This window comes from Aphelocoma coerulescens, chromosome 31 (assembly GCF_041296385.1).
Source record: "Aphelocoma coerulescens isolate FSJ_1873_10779 chromosome 31, UR_Acoe_1.0, whole genome shotgun sequence".
Classification (NCBI taxonomy): Eukaryota; Metazoa; Chordata; class Aves; order Passeriformes; family Corvidae; genus Aphelocoma; species Aphelocoma coerulescens.
In genome coordinates this window covers 1,684,006-1,700,339 of record NC_091044.1, presented here as the reverse complement: position 1 = coordinate 1,700,339, position 16,334 = coordinate 1,684,006, and the positions used below count along the sequence as shown (strand labels likewise).

At 71.7% G+C, this 16,334-nt stretch overlaps 2 protein-coding genes across 2 annotated transcripts; both read right to left on the bottom strand.

Annotated features, from left to right (window-relative positions):
• Positions 1–945: 945 nt before the first annotated feature.
• Positions 946–11,075, bottom strand: STIP1 (stress induced phosphoprotein 1). The gene is given in 15 exon segments (XM_068998232.1): positions 946–1,176; positions 2,287–2,459; positions 4,151–4,254; positions 4,441–4,477; positions 4,762–4,886; positions 4,973–5,069; positions 5,194–5,314; positions 5,427–5,529; positions 5,627–5,753; positions 6,530–6,600; positions 6,603–6,694; positions 7,033–7,174; positions 7,401–7,542; positions 9,810–10,019; positions 11,010–11,075. Coding segments are annotated over 15 exon segments (1,626 nt in total). The 5' UTR covers positions 11,019–11,075; the 3' UTR covers positions 946–1,103.
• Positions 11,076–12,250: 1,175 nt separating this feature from the next.
• Positions 12,251–16,234, bottom strand: LOC138100318 (leucine-rich repeat transmembrane protein FLRT1-like). Its single transcript, XM_068998130.1, has 3 exons — positions 16,205–16,234; positions 15,667–15,795; positions 12,251–14,206 (listed from the first exon to the last, which is right to left on the bottom strand). Exons 1-3 carry the CDS (start codon positions 16,232–16,234, stop codon positions 12,251–12,253), a joined length of 2,115 nt encoding a protein of 704 aa, XP_068854231.1.
• Positions 16,235–16,334: the final 100 nt, after the last annotated feature.

Genomic DNA, 16,334 nt, shown 5'->3' with positions numbered 1-16,334 from the left:
AAATGCACTGGGAGCGCACCTGAAGGCACTGGGAGCGCACCTGAAGGCACTGGAAATGCACTGGGAGCACACCCGAAGGCACTGGGAGGCACTGGAAATGCACTGGGAGCGCACCTGAAAGCACTGGGAGGGACTGGGAGGCACTGGAAATGCACTGGGAGCACACCCAAAGGCACTGGGAGGCACTAGGAGGCACTGGAAATGCACTGGGAGGCACTGGAAATGCACTGGAAATGCACTGGGAGGCACTGGAAATGCACTGGGAGCGCACCCGAAGGCACTGGGAGGGACTGGGAGGCACTGGGAATGCACTGGGAGCGCACCTGAAGGCACTGGAAATGCACTGGGAGCACACCCGAAGGCACTGGGAGGCACTGGGAGCAGCCCTGTGCCCCCCCCCCCCCCCCCGTGGTTTTGGGGAGGGGTCTCACCCCGTGCCCCCCTCTCCCCCCCCCCAGGTGCGGCTGTGGCTGAGCGGTGACGTCACCCTGGGGCTCCGCGTGCTCTCGGCCCCCCCCCGGGTGCTGCACCAGTTCCTGGGGGGGTACCTGGCCCTGGGGGGGCACCCCCGGGACCCCCACGAGCTGCGGCGCCTCATGGAGGGGGGGTACGACCCCTGAGCCCCCTCCCCAGCTGGGCCAGAGCCGCCCCTCCCCCCCTCCTGTCCCTGTGTCCCCCCCCCCCCCTCCCCAGCAAGGCTCAACACGCTCGTGGTGCTCAAAGGGACCTCGGTGTCTGGGGGGGCCTCGTGGGAGGGGGGGGGACACCCCCAAAATCTTCGTGCGAGGGTTCGGACACCCCCTCTGCCCCCCTTCCCCCCAAAATCCTTGTGGGAGGGGTGGTCCCAGCCCAGCCCCGTGGGAGGGACCCCAATGCCCCCCCTGACCCCCAAAATGCCCCAGATTCTCCTCCTGCCCACCCCCCATGTGCCCCCCCAGGCCGGGGTCACTGCTCCGCTCTTTATTGGGGGTGGCAGCGCCCCAGAACCGACAGGAGATGGAGGGGGGGGAGGGGCAGCGCCCCCAGACCCCCCCCCGAGGGGTCAGGGTGTCCCCGGGGGGGGCCCCAGGGGATGGGGGGGGGTCCCCGGGGTTTGGGGGGGGTCACCGGATGGCGATGAGCCCCACGTCCATCAGCTTCTGGATCTTCTGGGCAATCAGGGGGTTCTTGAGGTGCCTGGGTGGGGGGGGTGGGGGGGGAAATGGGGGTTAGAGGGGGACCCCGGGATGGGGACAGCCAGGGACAGCCTGGGGACACCCAGGGACAGCCGGGGACAGCCACTGGCACCTCGGGGACACCCAGGGACACCCTGGGGACACCCAGGGACACCCTGGGACAGCCTGGGGACACCCAGGGAAGCCTCGGAGACAGGCACTGACACCCTGGGGACAGCCAGGGGCACCTTGGGGACACCCAGGGAAGCCTGGGACAGCCTGGGGACAGCCACAGACACCCTGGGGACAGCCACTGGCACCTCGGGGACGCCCAGTGACAGCCTGGGGACACCCAGGGACACCCTGGGGACAGCCAGAGACACCCTGGGGACAGCCACTGGCACCTCAGGGACACCCAGGGACACCCTGGGGACACCCAGGGACACCCTGGGACAGCCTGGGGACACCCAGGGAAGCCTCGGAGACAGGCACTGACACCCCGGGGACAGCCAGGGGCACCTTGGGGACACACAGTGACAGCCTGGGGACACCCAGGGACACACTGGGACAGCCTAGGGACACCACAGGGACAGCCAGAGACACCCTGGGGACAGCCACTGGCACCTCAGGGACACCCAGGGACAGCCTGAGGACACCCAGGGACACCTCAGGGACACCCAGGGACAGCCTGAGAACACCCAGGGACACCCTGGGATGCCTCGGGGACACCCAGGGGACACCCTGAGGACACTGGGGACAGCCTGGGGACATCCAGGGACGCCCCAGGAACACCCAGGGACGCCTCAGGGACACGCTGGGCACAGCCCCCCTTCCCCACTGATGGCTCTGGGTGGACTCGGTGCCCCCCCTGCCACACCTTTGGGGACACTCTGGGACGCCCGAGGACACCTCAGCAGCAGCCGGGGACACCCCTGGGGGGGCTCTGGGGGGGGCTCCCGGAGCCTCACGGAGCTGCCAGAGCCGGGCAATGCCACCCCGTCCCCCCCTCGGAGGCGGTGCCAGGGACACTGGGGGGGACCCTCCCCGACACTCGGGGACCGCTCGGTGCCACCCCCCAGCACCTCGGGGACCCCCGGGGACCCCCCCCCCCCCTTCCCCTTGGGGCACTCACTCGCTCAGGGCCTGGGGGTCCTTCTGCATCTGCTCGAGGATGAGGCGCATGGCGGGGTCCCCCATGATCTGCTGCACCTCGGGGTCGGCCAGCGCCCGGCGCCGCAGCTCCTCGGGGGGCTCCGAGCGCTGCTGCTGCGCCCGCAGGCAGCGCCGCTGCCCCTCCGCCGCCTCCTGGGGGGCACAGGGGGGGGTGGGACAGGGGTCAGGGGGGGCTCAGGGGGGGTCAGGGGGGTCCCAGGGGGTGCTGCGCCCGCAGGCAGCGCCGCTGCCCCTCCGCCGCCTCCTGGGGGGCACAGGGGGGGGTGGGACAGGGGTCAGGGGGGGCTCAGGGGGGGTCAGGGGGGTCCCAGGGGGTGCTGCGCCCGCAGGCAGCGCCGCTGCCCCTCCGCCGCCTCCTGGGGGGCACAGGGGGGTGGGACAGGGGTCAGGGGGGGCTCAGGGGGGGTCAGGGGGGTTCCAAGAGGTCTCAGGGGGTGCTGCGCCCGCAGGCAGCGCCGCTGCCCCTCCGCCGCCTCCTGGGGGGCACGGGGGGGTGGGACAGGGGTCAGGGGGGGCACAGGGGGTCCCAGGGGGATCCCAGGGGGTGTCAGGGGGGGTCCTAGGGGGTGCTGCGCCCGCAGGCAGCGCCGCTGCCCCTCCGCTGCCTCCTGGGGGGCACGGGGGTCCCGGGGGGGACACAGGGGGTCCCAGGGGGATCCCAGGGGGGTCAGGGGGGTTCCAAGAGGTCTCAGGGGGTGCTGCGCCCGCAGGCAGCGCCGCTGCCCCTCCGCCGCCTCCTGGGGGGCACAGGGGGGTGGGACAGGGGTCGGGGGGGCCCAGGGGGGGCCCAGGGGTTCCCAGGGGGTCCCAGAGGGGTCAGGGGGGTCCCAGAGGGGTCTCAGGGGGGTTCCAGGGGGTGCTGCGCCCGCAGGCAGCGCCGCTGCCCCTCCGCTGCCTCCTGGGGGGCACAGGGGGGTCAGGGGGGGCCCAGAGGGGTCTCAGGGAGGTTCCAGGGGGTGCTGCGCCCGCAGGCAGCGCTGCTGCCCCTCCGCCACCTCCTGGGGGCACAGGGGGGTGGGACAGGGGTCAGGGGGGGCTCAGGGGGGGTCAGGGGGGTTCCAAGAGGTCTCAGGGGGTGCTGCGCCCGCAGGCAGCGCCGCTGCCCCTCCGCCGCCTCCTGGGGGGCACGGGGGGGGTGGGACAGGGGTCAGGGGGGCTCAGGGGGGTCCCAGAGGGGTCTCAGGGGGGTTCCAGGGGGTGCTGCGCCCACAGGCAGCGCCGCTGCCCCTCCGCCGCCTCCTGGGGGGCACGGGGGGGTGGGACAGGGGTCAGGGGGGGCTCAGGGGGGGCACAGGGGGTCCCAGGGGGATCCCAGGGGGGTTCCAAGAGGTCTCAGGGGGGTGCTGCGCCCGCAGGCAGCGCCGCTGCCCCTCCGCCGCCTCCTGGGGGGCACAGGGGGGTGGGACAGGGGTCAGGGGGGTCCCAGGGGGGTCAGGGGGGTCCCAGGGGGGTCTCAGGGGGGTTCCAGGGGGTGCTGCGCCCGCAGGCAGCGCTGCTGCCCCTCCGCCGCCTCCTGGGGGGCACAGGGGGGTGGGACAGGGGTCAGGGGGGTCCCAGGGGTTTCCCAGGGGTCAGCAGGGTCCCAGGGGGGTCCCAGGGGGTTCCCAGGGGGGTCTCAGGGGTCAGCAGGGTTCCAGGGGGGGTCAGGGGGCAGCACCCCAAGGCAGCACTGCTGCCCCTCTGCCACGCCCTGCGAGGGTCCCAGTGGGCAGGGGGTGTCCAAGGGGGCAGCAGGGGCTCAGGGGGGGATCCCAGGGGCTCAGGGGGGGATCCCAGGGGTTCAGGGGGGGACCCCAGGGCTCAGGGGGGGATCCCAGGCTGACCTTGCAGGAGGGGTCAAGGTCCAGGGCACGCTGATAAACCTCCATGGCCTTGGTGTAGTCGCGCATGGCCTCGAGCGCCGCCGCCTTCCGCGTGTAGCCCTTGACTGGGGACACGGGGGGGACACGGGGGGACACGGGGGGACACGGGGACAGTGGGGGACACGGGGACAGGCGGAAGAGTAAAAGGGAGGGGGATACAGGTACAGGCAAAAGAGGAGGTGGATGAGGATGATGAGGGTAAAGCAGAGGCAGGGCTCGTCCCCCCCGTCCCCTCCGTGTCCCCCACTCACTGAAGGTGGGCTCCAGCCGGATGCACTCCTCACAGTCCTGGAGGAAAAAAAAAAAAAGAGGGGTCAGGAGCGTCCCAGGAGCCCCAAACTGGCCTCTGCACCCTCAAAACAACCCCCAGCACTTCCCCCATGCCCCCCTAGTGCCCTTTGTCCCCAAAAACCACCACCCCAGGTCATCTCAGTCCTCCCCAAACCATCCCAGGAGCCTCAAACCAATCCTAAACCCTTCCCCAAACTGATCGCCCACCCCTCAAACCAACCCCCAGGAGCCTCAAAACCCCCAAGCCCACCCCCCAGCCCCTCCCCAGCGCAGCCCCACACCTTGAGGGCGAGGGGGAACTCGAGCAGTTTGGTGTAGCAGGCGGCGCGGTTGCTGTAGAGCCGCGCCTCGTGCGGGTTGCGCCGGATGGCCTCGCTGTAGTGCTTCATGGCCTGCGGGTAATCCCCTAAAAAACAACCCCCCCCTTCACTCTCAGGGGGTGTCCAAACCCCACAGGAACCCACCCCAAACCCCTCAGAGCCGCCCCCAGACCTCGCTGGAAGCACTCGTTGCCTTTGTTCTTCTCCTCCAGCGCCAGGTCGGGGTCGATGTAGGCCAAGCGCTCCTGCTCCTTCAGGATCTTCTCAGCCTGCGGCAGCAGCGGCGATCCGAGGGGTTGGGCGTGGGGAGGCCGGACTGGGGGGGGGGGGGGGTCACCCCCAGCGTCCCCGTGCCCATCGTGCCCCCCCCCCCCCTGCACCCCGCCACGTCACCTGCTGGCACTTCTTGAGCACGTCGGGGGTGCGGTGCTCGGCCAGGGATTTGTTGTAGAAGTGCACGGCGTCCTTGTAGCGCTCCTCGCGGAAATAGGAGTTCCCGATGCGGGCGTACGCCCTGGAGGGGACGAGGAGGAGGAGGAGGAGGAGGGGAGGGTTTGGGGGAGGGGGGCACAGCACTGACACCCCCCTCCTTCCTCCCACAAAGCCCCCCCCGCCCCCAGACTCACTTGGCGATCTGCCGGTAATCCTCGCGGTTCTCCCGGCCCACCTCGATGGCGCGCTCGCACAGCGCCCGGCACCGCTCGTACTCGCCCGTCTCAAAGTACACGGCTGTGGGTGGGTGGGGATGAGGGGTTCAGGGGGGTTTTGGGGTTCGGGAGGGGGTGTTTTTGGGGGGGGGGGAAGGGTGGGGTTTAGGGTCACGGACCTGCTTGGTTGGTGACGTAGGTCATGTTGGTGGGGTCCAGCTGCTCGGCGCGGGTGTAGTGCTCCAGCGCCGCCGGGAACTCCTTGCGCTTGTAGGCGGCGTTGCCCAGCTCCTTCTCCCGCTGGGCCTGAGGAGGGGACCCCAAAACTGGCTGGGACCCCCCAAATCTGCTCCCTAAACCCTCCCCCCCCCCCCCCCCCAATAACCCAGCTCCTTGTCCTGCTGTGCCTGAGAAAAGGAGCCCCAAAACTGACCGGGACCCTCCCACCCCGATCCTCCCACCACAACGTGGTTCCTTCTCCTGCTGGGCCTGAGGGGGGGACCCCAAAACTGGCTGGGACCCCCCCAAATCTGCTCCCTAAACCCTCCCCGCCAATAACCCAGCTCCTTCTCCTGCTGGGCCTGAGGGGGGACCCCAAAACTAGCTGGGACCCCCCAAATCTGCTCCCTAAACCCTCCCCCCCCAACAACCCAGCTCCTTCTCCTGCTGGGCCTGAGGGGGGACCCCAAAACTGACTAGGACCCCCCTCGAATTTCCCACCCTGATCCTCCCACCATGACTTGGCTCCTCCCACTGGGCCTGAGGGGGGGACCCCAAAACCGGCTGGGACCCCCAAAAATCTGCTCCCTAAACCCCCCCCGCCAATAACCCAGGTCCTTCTCCTGCTGTGCCTGACGGGGGGATCACCCTAAAACCAGCAGGGAGCCCCTCACCCCCAAAATCTGGCTGGGACCCTCCCCAAATCCCAACTCCTCTCCCAGCACCCCAAAATCGGCCCTACAGCCCCCCCAAATTCCCCTCAACCCCTCCCCTCCAGCCCAGTCTCTCCTCCCGCTGCTCCTCAGCTGTGCAGGGCTGTCCCCAACCCCTCCCCGCCAGGTTTTGGGGACCCCCCCCCTCACCTCCTGCTTGTTCTGGGGGAGCTCCTCGGTTGGGGGGGGCTGAGAGGGGGGTGGTGGGGGCGGGGGGGGGCGGGGGAGGGGGCCTCCTCCTCCTCCTCAGCCCCGCTCAGCTCCACCCCCAGCAGCACGCTCAGCGTCGTCATCACCCGCGGGTCCTGCAGCTTCCTGGGGAGGGGGGCAGGAGGGCGTTAGGGGGGGGGCTGCACCCCCAAATTCCCCATCCCGACATCCCTGGGAGGGGGCTGCACCCCAACTTCCCCATCTCAACCTCCCCCGGGGGTGCCTGCACCTCAAAATCTGCACTGTGGCCCCACCCTGAGGGTCCTGCTGCTTCCCTAACCCCCCTCAATCAGCCACAGACCCCCCCCCCTCCAAAACCCCTCCAAACCTCCCCCAAAACCCTGTAAACTCTCAAACCCTTTCCCAGCCCCTCCCAGGCCCCCAAAAACTGCTCCCAGCCCTCCCCAAAATGCCCTCCCAGCCCCCCAGAGCCCCGCACTAACGCCCCGAGCTGCCCGGGGTCACTGCGCAGCGTCTCCAGCAGCCGCCGGTACTCGGGGTCCCCCAGCAGCCCCCGTGTCCGGGGGTCGGCCTCGAGCCGCGCCAGCAGGTCGGGGGCACTGAAGGGGTTCAGCAGCTTCCGCTCTGAAACGGGGTCAGAAAGGGTCAGGGACCCCAAAAATCCCTCACAGGGACTCCCCAGTCCTGTTTTGAACACCCCAAACCCGCCCCTCTCCCCCTCCCCGGAACCCCAAACCTTTCAGAGCCACTCCAAGCTCTCTCAGGGACCTCCCCCCAGCCATTCCTCTACTCCCCGAGCCCCTCCAGCCCCCCCAAAACCTTCTCAGAGCCCCCTCCACCCCCCCCATACCCGCCAGCCTCGTCTCCACCCCACGCAGGCCCTGCAGCAGCTGCTCATTGCCGGGGTCCCGCGCCAGCCCCTCCTCGTAGGTGGCCTTGGCCTCCTCCAGGCGCTGCAGGAACTCCAGAGCCGCCGCCTTCCGCGAGTACCCCTGGGGGACAGGAGGGGGGGGACCCCTGCTCAGACCCCCGACCTGTCCTTTCAGGGGCTGGAGGAGCCGTGTGGACCTTGGGACCCCGCACCCTGACCCTCCATGGGATGAGACCCCCACCCAGGGGATCAATCCCCATGCTCAGCCCCCCTGGGACCCCCACCCAGGAGATCAATCCTCATGCTCAGCCCCCCTAGGACCCCCACCCAGGGGATCAATCCCCATGCTCACTCCCCTGGGACCCCCACCCAGGGGATCAATCCCCATGCTCAGTCCCCTGGGACCCCCACCCAGGGGATCAATCTCCATGCTCAGCCCCCCTAGGACCCCCACCCAGGGGATCGATCCCCATGCTCAGCCCCCCTAGGACCCCCACCCAGGGGATTGATCCCCATGCTCAGCCCCCCTAGGACCCCCACCCAGGGGATCGATCCCCATGCTCAGCCCCCCTAGGACCCCCACCCAGGGGATCGATCCCCATGCTCAGTCCCCTGGGACCCCCACCCAGGGGATTGATCCCCATGCTCAGCCCCCCTAGGACCCCCACCCAGGGGATCAATCCCCATGCTCAGCCCCCCTGGGACCCCCACCCAGGAGATCAATCCCCATGCTCAGTCCCCTGGGACCCCCACCCAGGGGATCAATCTCCATGCTCAGCCCCCCCCTAGGACCCCCACCCATGGGATCGATCCCCATGCTCAGCCCCCCTAGGACCCCCACCCATGGGATCAATCCCCATGCTCAGCCCCCCTAGGACCCACACCCATGGGATCAATCCCCATGCTCAGCCCCCCTAGGACCCCCACCCAGGGGATCGATCCCCATGCTCAGCCCCCCTGGGACCCCCACCCAGGGGATCCCCCATGCTCAGCCCCCCTAGGACCCCCACCCAGGGGATCGATCCCCATGCTCAGCCCCCCTAGGACCCCCACCCATGGGATCAATCCCCATGCTCAGCCCCCCTAGGACCCCCACCCAGGGGATCGATCCCCATGCTCAGCCCCCCTAGGACCCCCACCCATGGGATCAATCCTCATGCTCAGCCCCCCTAGGACCCCCACCCATGGGATCAATCCCCATGCTCAGCTCCCCTAGGACCCCCACCCATGGGATCGATCCCCATGCTCAGCCCCCCTAGGACCCCCACCCATGGGATCAATCCCCATGCTCAGCTCCCCTAGGACCCCCACCCATGGGATCGATCCCCATGCTCAGCCCCCCTAGGACCCCCACCCAGGGGATCAATCCTCATGCTCAGCCCCCCCCTAGGACCCCCACCCAGGGGATCAATCCCCATGCTCAGCCCCCCCTAGGACCCCCACCCATGGGGATCAATCCCCATTTGATCCCCATGCTCAGCCCCCCTAGGACCCCCACCCAGGGGATCGATCCCCATGCTCAGCCCCCCTAGGACCCCCACCCATGGGATCAATCTCCATACTCAGCCCCCCTGGGACCCCCACCCAGGGGATCCCCCATGCTCAGGCCCCCTAGGACCCACACCCATGGGATCAATCCCCATGCTCAGCCCCCCTAGGACCCCCACCCAGGGGATCGATCCCCATGCTCAGCCCCCCTAGGACCCCCACCCATGGGATCAATCCCCATGCTCAGCCCCCCTAGGACCCCCACCCATGGGATCAATCCCCATGCTCAGCCCCCCTAGGACCCCCACCCATGGGATCAATCTCCATGCTCAGCCCCCCTAGGACCCCCACCCATGGGATCAATCCCCATGCTCAGCCCCCTGGGACCCGCATCCAGGGGATCCCCCATGCTCAGCCCCCCTAGGACCCCCACCCAGGGGATCCCCCATGCTCAGCCCCCCTGGGACCCCCACCCAGGGGATCCCCCATGCTCAGCCCCCCTAGGACCTCCACCCAGGGGATCCCCCATGCTCAGCCCCCCTGGGACCCCCACTCAGGGGATCAATCCCCACGCTCAGACACACCTTGAGCCCCCCCAATCCCGTCCCTCCCTATCCCTATGACACCCACGCAGCCCCCTCAAGACCAAACCCCCGTCCCGCCCCTCCCTAACCCAGCTGGGGCCACCCAGACCCCCCCAGACACCCGCACCCCATGGAACCCCCCCTCCTCACCCCGACGGGGACCATGCAGCCCCCCCCCCCCCCAATCACCCCATGGAACCCCTCCTCCTCACCCCGACGGGGACCACGCAGCCCCCCCCCCCCAAATCAGCCCCCACCCTGTCCCCTTCACACCCCCACGGGGAGCCGCGCGTCCCCCCCACGCCGAGCCCCCCACCTTGGCCCAGTCGGGGCGCAGCTCCAGCGTGCGGCAGGCGTCGGCCAGGGCCCGGCTGTAGTCCCCGAGGCGCGCGTAGGCGGCCGAGCGGTTGCTGAACAGGACGTGGTTGTTGGGGTCCCGGGCGATGGCGGCCGAGTAGTGCCCCACGGCCGCCCCCACGTCCCCCGCCGCCAGCGCCCGGTTCCCCCGCTCCTTCAGCTCCTGCGCCTGCGGGACGGGCACGGGGAGAGGAGGGACAGGAACGGGAAGGGAAGGGCGTGAGGAAGAGGAGGAGAAGGAGGAGGGAGGGGGGGGGGTTGAATGGGGGGAGATGGGAAGGGGATGAAGGAAAAAAGGAGGGGGGACGGCGAAGGTGCGAGGACGATGAGGAAGATGAAGGTGCGAGGACGATGAGGAGGATGAAGGTGCGAGGACGATGAGGAGGATGGAGGTGCGAGGATGATGAGGAGGATGAAGGTGCGAGGATGATGAGGAGGATGTACGTGCGAGGATGATGAAGAGAATGAAGGTGCGAGGACGATGAGGAGGATGAAGGTGCGAGGATGATGAGGAGGATGAAGGCGCGAGTAAAACAAGGAGGATAGAGGTGCGAGGAAGGTGGAAAGCACGAAAATACGAGGAACGGGAGAAGAACGAAAATTAAACGGAGGGCAAGGGGCAGGAGGAGAGAGAAGGGCGAAAGCAACGAGAGGGGGGCGAGGGAGAAGAGAGGCGTGAGCAAGGCCGGAAAGATGAAGATGAAGAACGTGAAAGAGAGCCGGGGAAAAAAAAAAGGAGAGAGGAAAGAGAAAGAACATCAGGAACGTGAGGGAGGAACGGGCTCCTGCAGACCCCAAACACCTCCAGGCCCTCCCCCAGCCCCTCCCCGCGTCCTCAAGGACCCTGAACCCCTCCGGGGACCCCTCGCTTTTCCCAGCCACGCTCCCCCCCTCCCCAGCACCCCTCAGGAACCCCCAGACAACGCGAAACCGCCCTGAGCCCCCTCAGGGGCCCGCGATCCCCTCAGAGCCCCACGACCCCGGCAGGGACACCCGATCCGCTTCGGGACGCCTCTAACGCCCTGGGGCCCCTTTGGATCCCGCCCCAATCCCGAGACCCGCCCCCCGGGCCGCCCCAGCCCCTCCGCCCGTCCCCGGGACCCCTCAGGCCCCTCCGCGTCCCCCGCGGGACCCCTCAGCCGCCCCCCCCCCCCCCCACCTCCTCCATGGCCGCGGCTCCGCTCGCGCCGCTCCCGCGCCGCCCTCTGGAAGCTGCTAGAACCCCGCGGCCACGCCCCCCGCGCCCCATTGGCCGCGCGCCCCGCCCGCCCGCCCCCGCGCGCGCTCCCATTGGCTGCCGCCCGCGCTCCCGCCTCTCCATTGGCTGCCGCGGGAAGCGGGGCCCGCCCCCTTCCAGACGCGCTTCCAGCGGAAGCCGGCAGCGGGGCCCGCCCCCGCGCGCTCCCATTGGCCGCGTCTCCCGGCGCTGGGCGCCCATTGGTCGGGCTCCGCTGGGACTTCTGGAATTTTCCGCTTCTCCCATTGGCTGCGGGCGGCGCCAATCACAGAGGACGGGGTGGAAGGAGGGCGAGGCGGGGTGGGAGAGCGCCCCCTGGCGGCGCGGAGGTCTCCCGGGAAGGGGGCGAGGGGCGGGGCTGGCGCGGGGAGGGGGCGGGGCTTGGACCGAGGGGCGGGGCTTGCACGGGGGACCCTCGCCCGAGGGGAGTCATGGGGGGGGTCCCTTGGGGAGGGGGCGGGTGTTGAGTGACACACGTGTGACCTTGACAGGGCCCTGGTGTGACCCCCCCGCCCCCAGCCCCCTCCCACGGCTCGTCCTCCTCCGAGGGGTCCCCGTGTCACCACCCCCGGGACCCCCAGTGACACCCCCACCCCTTCCCCTGCGACTCCCCTATGTGACCCCCTCCCTCCCTCCCCCCCCCCCTCAGTTTTCCCCCCCGGACCCCCCCCCCACCCCCTCGTCCCACGGGAAAGAGGCGCCGGCAGGAAAAGGAGCCGCTGGGTTTATTGGGGGGGTGGGGAGAGGGGGAGTTTCGGGTCCCCCTCGGCCCTCTTGGGTCGGTTTTTCCTGATTTTGGTCCTTTTTCCCCAAATCCAACGGCAGGGGCGGGGGGAGGGGTGAAGGCACCTCGCGGGGGGGGGGGGGAGGGGAAGGGGAGGGGGGCACAGACCCGGCCCGAAGGCGCGCGGGGGGAGGGGGGAACCACCCCGACCCCTGGGTCCTCCCCACCCCCACTCCCCACAGGCTCTGTCGGGGCCTGGGGTCCTCCCGGAGGTCCCAAGGGGGTCGTGGCTGCGGGGGTCCGTCCACCCCCTCCCCCTCCCCCTCCAATCCCATTCCTGCACCAAATCTGCCGTTTTTCCCCCCCCCAAAAAGCCGCGGTGCCGAAAAAACACCTTAAAAAAGCCAAAATGCCCCTAAAAGGGTCCCCCGAAATGTCCTCAGAGCCACAGCCCGGGAGGGGTCCCCAACACGGGGAGGGGGTCTCCCAGGAAGAGGCCGCCCGCTTCCCCCCCCCCCCCTCCATCAGGACCCCCCTCCCCCCCCACGGGGCACCTGCCCCCCCCGGTACCCCCGCACGCCGGGGGGGGGGCGGCGGCGGCGGCGGCGGCGGCGGTGGGGGGGGGTACACGGTGCGGATCCCGCCCTCCTCGGGGGGCCTCAGGGGCCGCAGCGGCAGCCGCGCCCCCCCCCCCGCCGACTTTGGGGGGCGGCGGCGGCCCCCCCAGCCCCATCCTCCTCCTCCTCCTCCGCCTCCAGCACCCCCCCAGCACCCCCAGCATCACCCCGGCCGCCGCCGCCGCCGCCGCCGCCCCCAGAGCCGCGGCCGGGGGCAGCGCGGGGGGAGCATCGCCACCGGCCGGGGCTGCGGGAGAGCCGGGCTGGGGGGGGTCCCCGGCCCCCGCACGGGCCTGGGCGCAGAGCGGAGGGGCGGCGGGGGGCTCCAGGGCGGCGAGGCAGACGCGGTACGGGGCGCGGGGCTGCAGCGCCCGCACCACGTACTCGCCGCGCTCCCCCCGCACCAGCGTCTCGGTCACGGCCCCCCCGCCCGGCCGTAGCCAGCTCAGCCTCAGCGACGCCCCGGGGGGGGCCGGTGGCCACCGCACCCGCAGGGCCCCCCCCGGCGCCGCCTGCACCCACAGCCCCGGCGCGGCCGCGGCGGCTCCCGGCGAAGCGGCCGCGGCGCCGTTCGAGCCCGCGGGGGGGGACACGGCGGCCACACCGGGGGACGTCCCCCCGCCCGCAGCGCCGCCGCCGCCGCCCCCCGCGGCGGGGGTCTCGCAGGCGTCCATCTCGCCGCGCAGCTCGCCCACCGGCAGCCCCCGCAGCCGCGCCGGCGCCTGGCACAGCAGCCCCCGCACCTCGAGGCGCGGCGGGGCGCGGCGGCGCAGCCAGTCCCGCAGCCAGGCCAGGTTGCAGCCGCAGAACCAGGGGTTGTTGCGCAGCCCCAGGTGGCTCAGGCTGCCCAGGTCGTCGAAGAGCCCCCGCGGCAGCGTGGTCAGGTTGTTGTCCGACAGGTCCAGCCGCTCCAGCGCCCGCATCCGCGCCAGGGCTCCGGCCGGCACGTGGCTGATGGCGTTGGCGGCCAGCGACAGGCGACGAAGCCGCGCCCGGGGCAGGTTGGCCGGCGGGGCCGCCAGCGCGTTGCGGCCCAGCGAGAGCTCGCTGAGGTTGCCCAGGCGGCTGAAGGTGTCGTCGGCCATGCGCTGGTTGGCCAGCAGGTTCCCGTCCAGCACCAGGCGCCGCAGCGCCGGCAGCCCCTCGAAGGCGCGCAGAGGGATGGTGTGGATGCGGTTGTCGTCCAGCCGCAGCTCCTCCAGCGCCGGCGGCAGCCCCGCGGGGACGCTGCTCAGGTGGTTGCGCGAGAGGAAGAGGAGGCGCAGCCGGCGGTTCTCGGCGAACGCGTCCTCCTCGATGCCGGCCGCCGACACCGAGTTGTCGTCGAGGTGCAGGCGCTCGAGCAGCGGCGCCCGCGCCAGCGCCCGGCGGCACAGCCCGCGCACGTTGTTCTCCTGCAGGTGCAGCTCCCGCAGCGCCGGGGGCAGGTGCGCCGGCAGCTGCTCCAGCGCGTTGGCGTACAGGTACAGCACCCGCAGCGCCGGCAGCCGGCCCAGGCGAGCCGGGATCCCCGCGTCGCCGATGCGGTTGTTCTGCAGGAACAGCGTGGTGGCGCCGGGCGGGAGCCCCTCGGGCACGGCCGTGAGCCCGCGGTCGTTGCAGTAGACGCGGCCGCCGGCGCAGCGGCACACGGCCGGGCAGGCCCCGACGGTGGCGGCGGTGACCAGCGTGATGGTGGCCACGGCGGTCAGCAGCGGCGGCGGCCCCCCCCGCGGTGCCCGGGGTAGGGGAGGGAGGGGCAGGCAAGGGGGAGGGGGGGCCATGGGTGGACGGGTGTCCTGTGGGGGGGGGGGGAGCATGGGGAGGTGTCAGGGTAGTGTGGGGGGGGGGGCTGCACCACCCCCTGCCCAGCCTGACCTCTATAGAAGGCAGGACCCCCCCTCAGAACCACCCCCATCAAAGGGGAGGGGGCAGGACCCCCAGCCTGACCCCATAGAAAGGGCAGGGACCCCCCCCCCCAACACTTTCTAAGGTGTCCCCCCTTGTAGGGGACACCCCCGACCCCATACCCAGGGCAGGGACCCCCCAGACCCGCCCCCCCCCCGCCATCCAGGTGTGCTGGGGGTGGGGCCCTACCTGGCTCCTCTCCTCGGTCTTCGCCTGCCGGGGTCCTCGTGCGAGCCCGTGGCTACCGGAGCCGGTGCTCCATGGCCCCCCCGCCCCGCCGGGGGGGCCGCTGTGGGTGGGGAGGGGGCGTCATCCACTGGGGCGGGGGGGGGTCCTCATGCGACAGCTCCCCCCTCTCCCCCGCCCCCCCGTGACACCCGCCAGCACCCAGGTGTCCGGGCCCTCCCCCCACCCGCTCGGGGGCCAATTAGCAGCGTCACTAATGAACCCCCCCTCATTAGCAGCACCTCATTAGGGACCCCGCCCCCCCGGGGACCTTTGTGCCCCTGGGACCCCCTTGCATCAGCCCCGGCCTCGCGGGGGGGGGGGGGGGTGGTCACGTGACACCCCCCAGGAGGGGACACCGGTGACACCCCCCCCCCCACCACGACCCCCCCGCGACCCCTGGGTACCCCCGGGGGGGGCTCGGGGGGGGTTTTGGGGGGGGTTTTGGGGAGCCCACGGGGGTCCCGTGGAGATGGGAGGGGGGTCACTGCCGTGAACCCTGGGCCTGCCGCCCCCCTCCCCCCCCTGCCTGGAGCATCCCTGGGTACCGGGGGGCGCGGGGGGGCTTTGGGGGGTCCGGGGGTGCGGGTGGGGGGCGGGGGGTGTTTATGGGGGGGGTCAGGCCCCCGCACGCCCGGGCCCCTCTCCTCTCCCCTCCCCCTGCACCCAGCCCGGACGGTCCCTCCCTCCCCCCCCCCCGGCTGGAGCATCCCCGGGTACCGGGAGGGTTCGGGGGGGCCCCGGGGGGGTCACGGGGGCTTGGGGAGATCGGGGGGGGGCGCTCAGGGTGGGAGGGGGGGGCTGCGCCTGGGTGTCCCCCTCCTCTCCCGGACGCCAGGGCCCCTCCCCCCGGCTGGAGCATCCCTGGGAAGGGGGGGTGGGGACACCGCGGATTTGGGGGCTGGAGGGGGTCGGAAGGGTTTGGGGGGAGGTCGCTGGGTGGGGGGGGGGTCACTCCGAGGGGCCACGGGCGGGAACGGGCCCCGCTCCGGCCGAGTGGACCCTCCCCCGCGCCGGAGCATCCGCGGGTACCGGAGCGGGAGGGGGGGGGCCCAGGGGGGAGATGGCGGAGGGGTTGGGTTTGGGGGGTCCCGGGGGGGTCGGGGGGGTGTCGGGGGGTCCTTACCGGGTGGCTACCGGGCGGCGCGTGCGGGCCCGGCGGCGGCGGCGGCGGCTGCGGGCGTGGGAAGGCGGCGGCAGAGGGGGGGCCTGGGGAGGGGGGGCCGGGCCGGGACCGCCCCCGGTGCGGGGGGATCTGGGGGGGCGGGGGGGGGGGGCGTGGGAAGGACCGGGCCGGGACCGCCCCCGGTGCGGGGGGATTCGGGGTCGGGGGGATTCGGGGTCGGGGGAAGGAGGGGGGTGGGTGTGAATGTGGAATTTGGGGAGGGGGCGGTGGCGCTTCCCTGCCTCGGATTTTGGGAAGGGGGGGGTGGGAATCGCACAGGGACCCCCCCATCCCCAGCGCTCACACGAGGGGTCCCCCACTCCCCGCTGGTGCGGAGAGGGGAGAATTTGGGGGTCCCGGGGGGCGCGGGGGGAGGGGGGGGGTCCCGTGTCCCCTCACAGTGGGGGAGGGAGAGGGAGGGTCGTGCCCCGGGGCCGGATGAGGGCTGGGACGCCCCCTCCCCAAAACTGCCCCCCCCCGACCCTTCAGTGGGTCCCACCCGACCCCGAACTCCCTCCCCCAGCCCCATTTACCCCTCCAGCACCCCGCAAAGCAGGGGAGCGCACCCTAAGCGCCCCCCAAACCCCCGAGACCCCCACGTGCTTCCCAAAAGGGTCCCCAACCTCAAC

Coding starts and splice junctions, on each gene's coding strand:
- LOC138100318 (XM_068998130.1), bottom strand. CDS start 16,234: ATGGGGCTGGGGGAGGGAGTTCGGGGTCGG. Junction 15,796..16,204: donor GGGAGGGAGTTCGGGGTCGG/GTGGGACCCACT, acceptor CCGCCCCCCCAG/ATCCCCCCGCACCGGGGGCG. Junction 14,207..15,666: donor CGCCGCCCGGTAGCCACCCG/GTAAGGACCCCC, acceptor CCCCCCCCACAG/GACACCCGTCCACCCATGGC.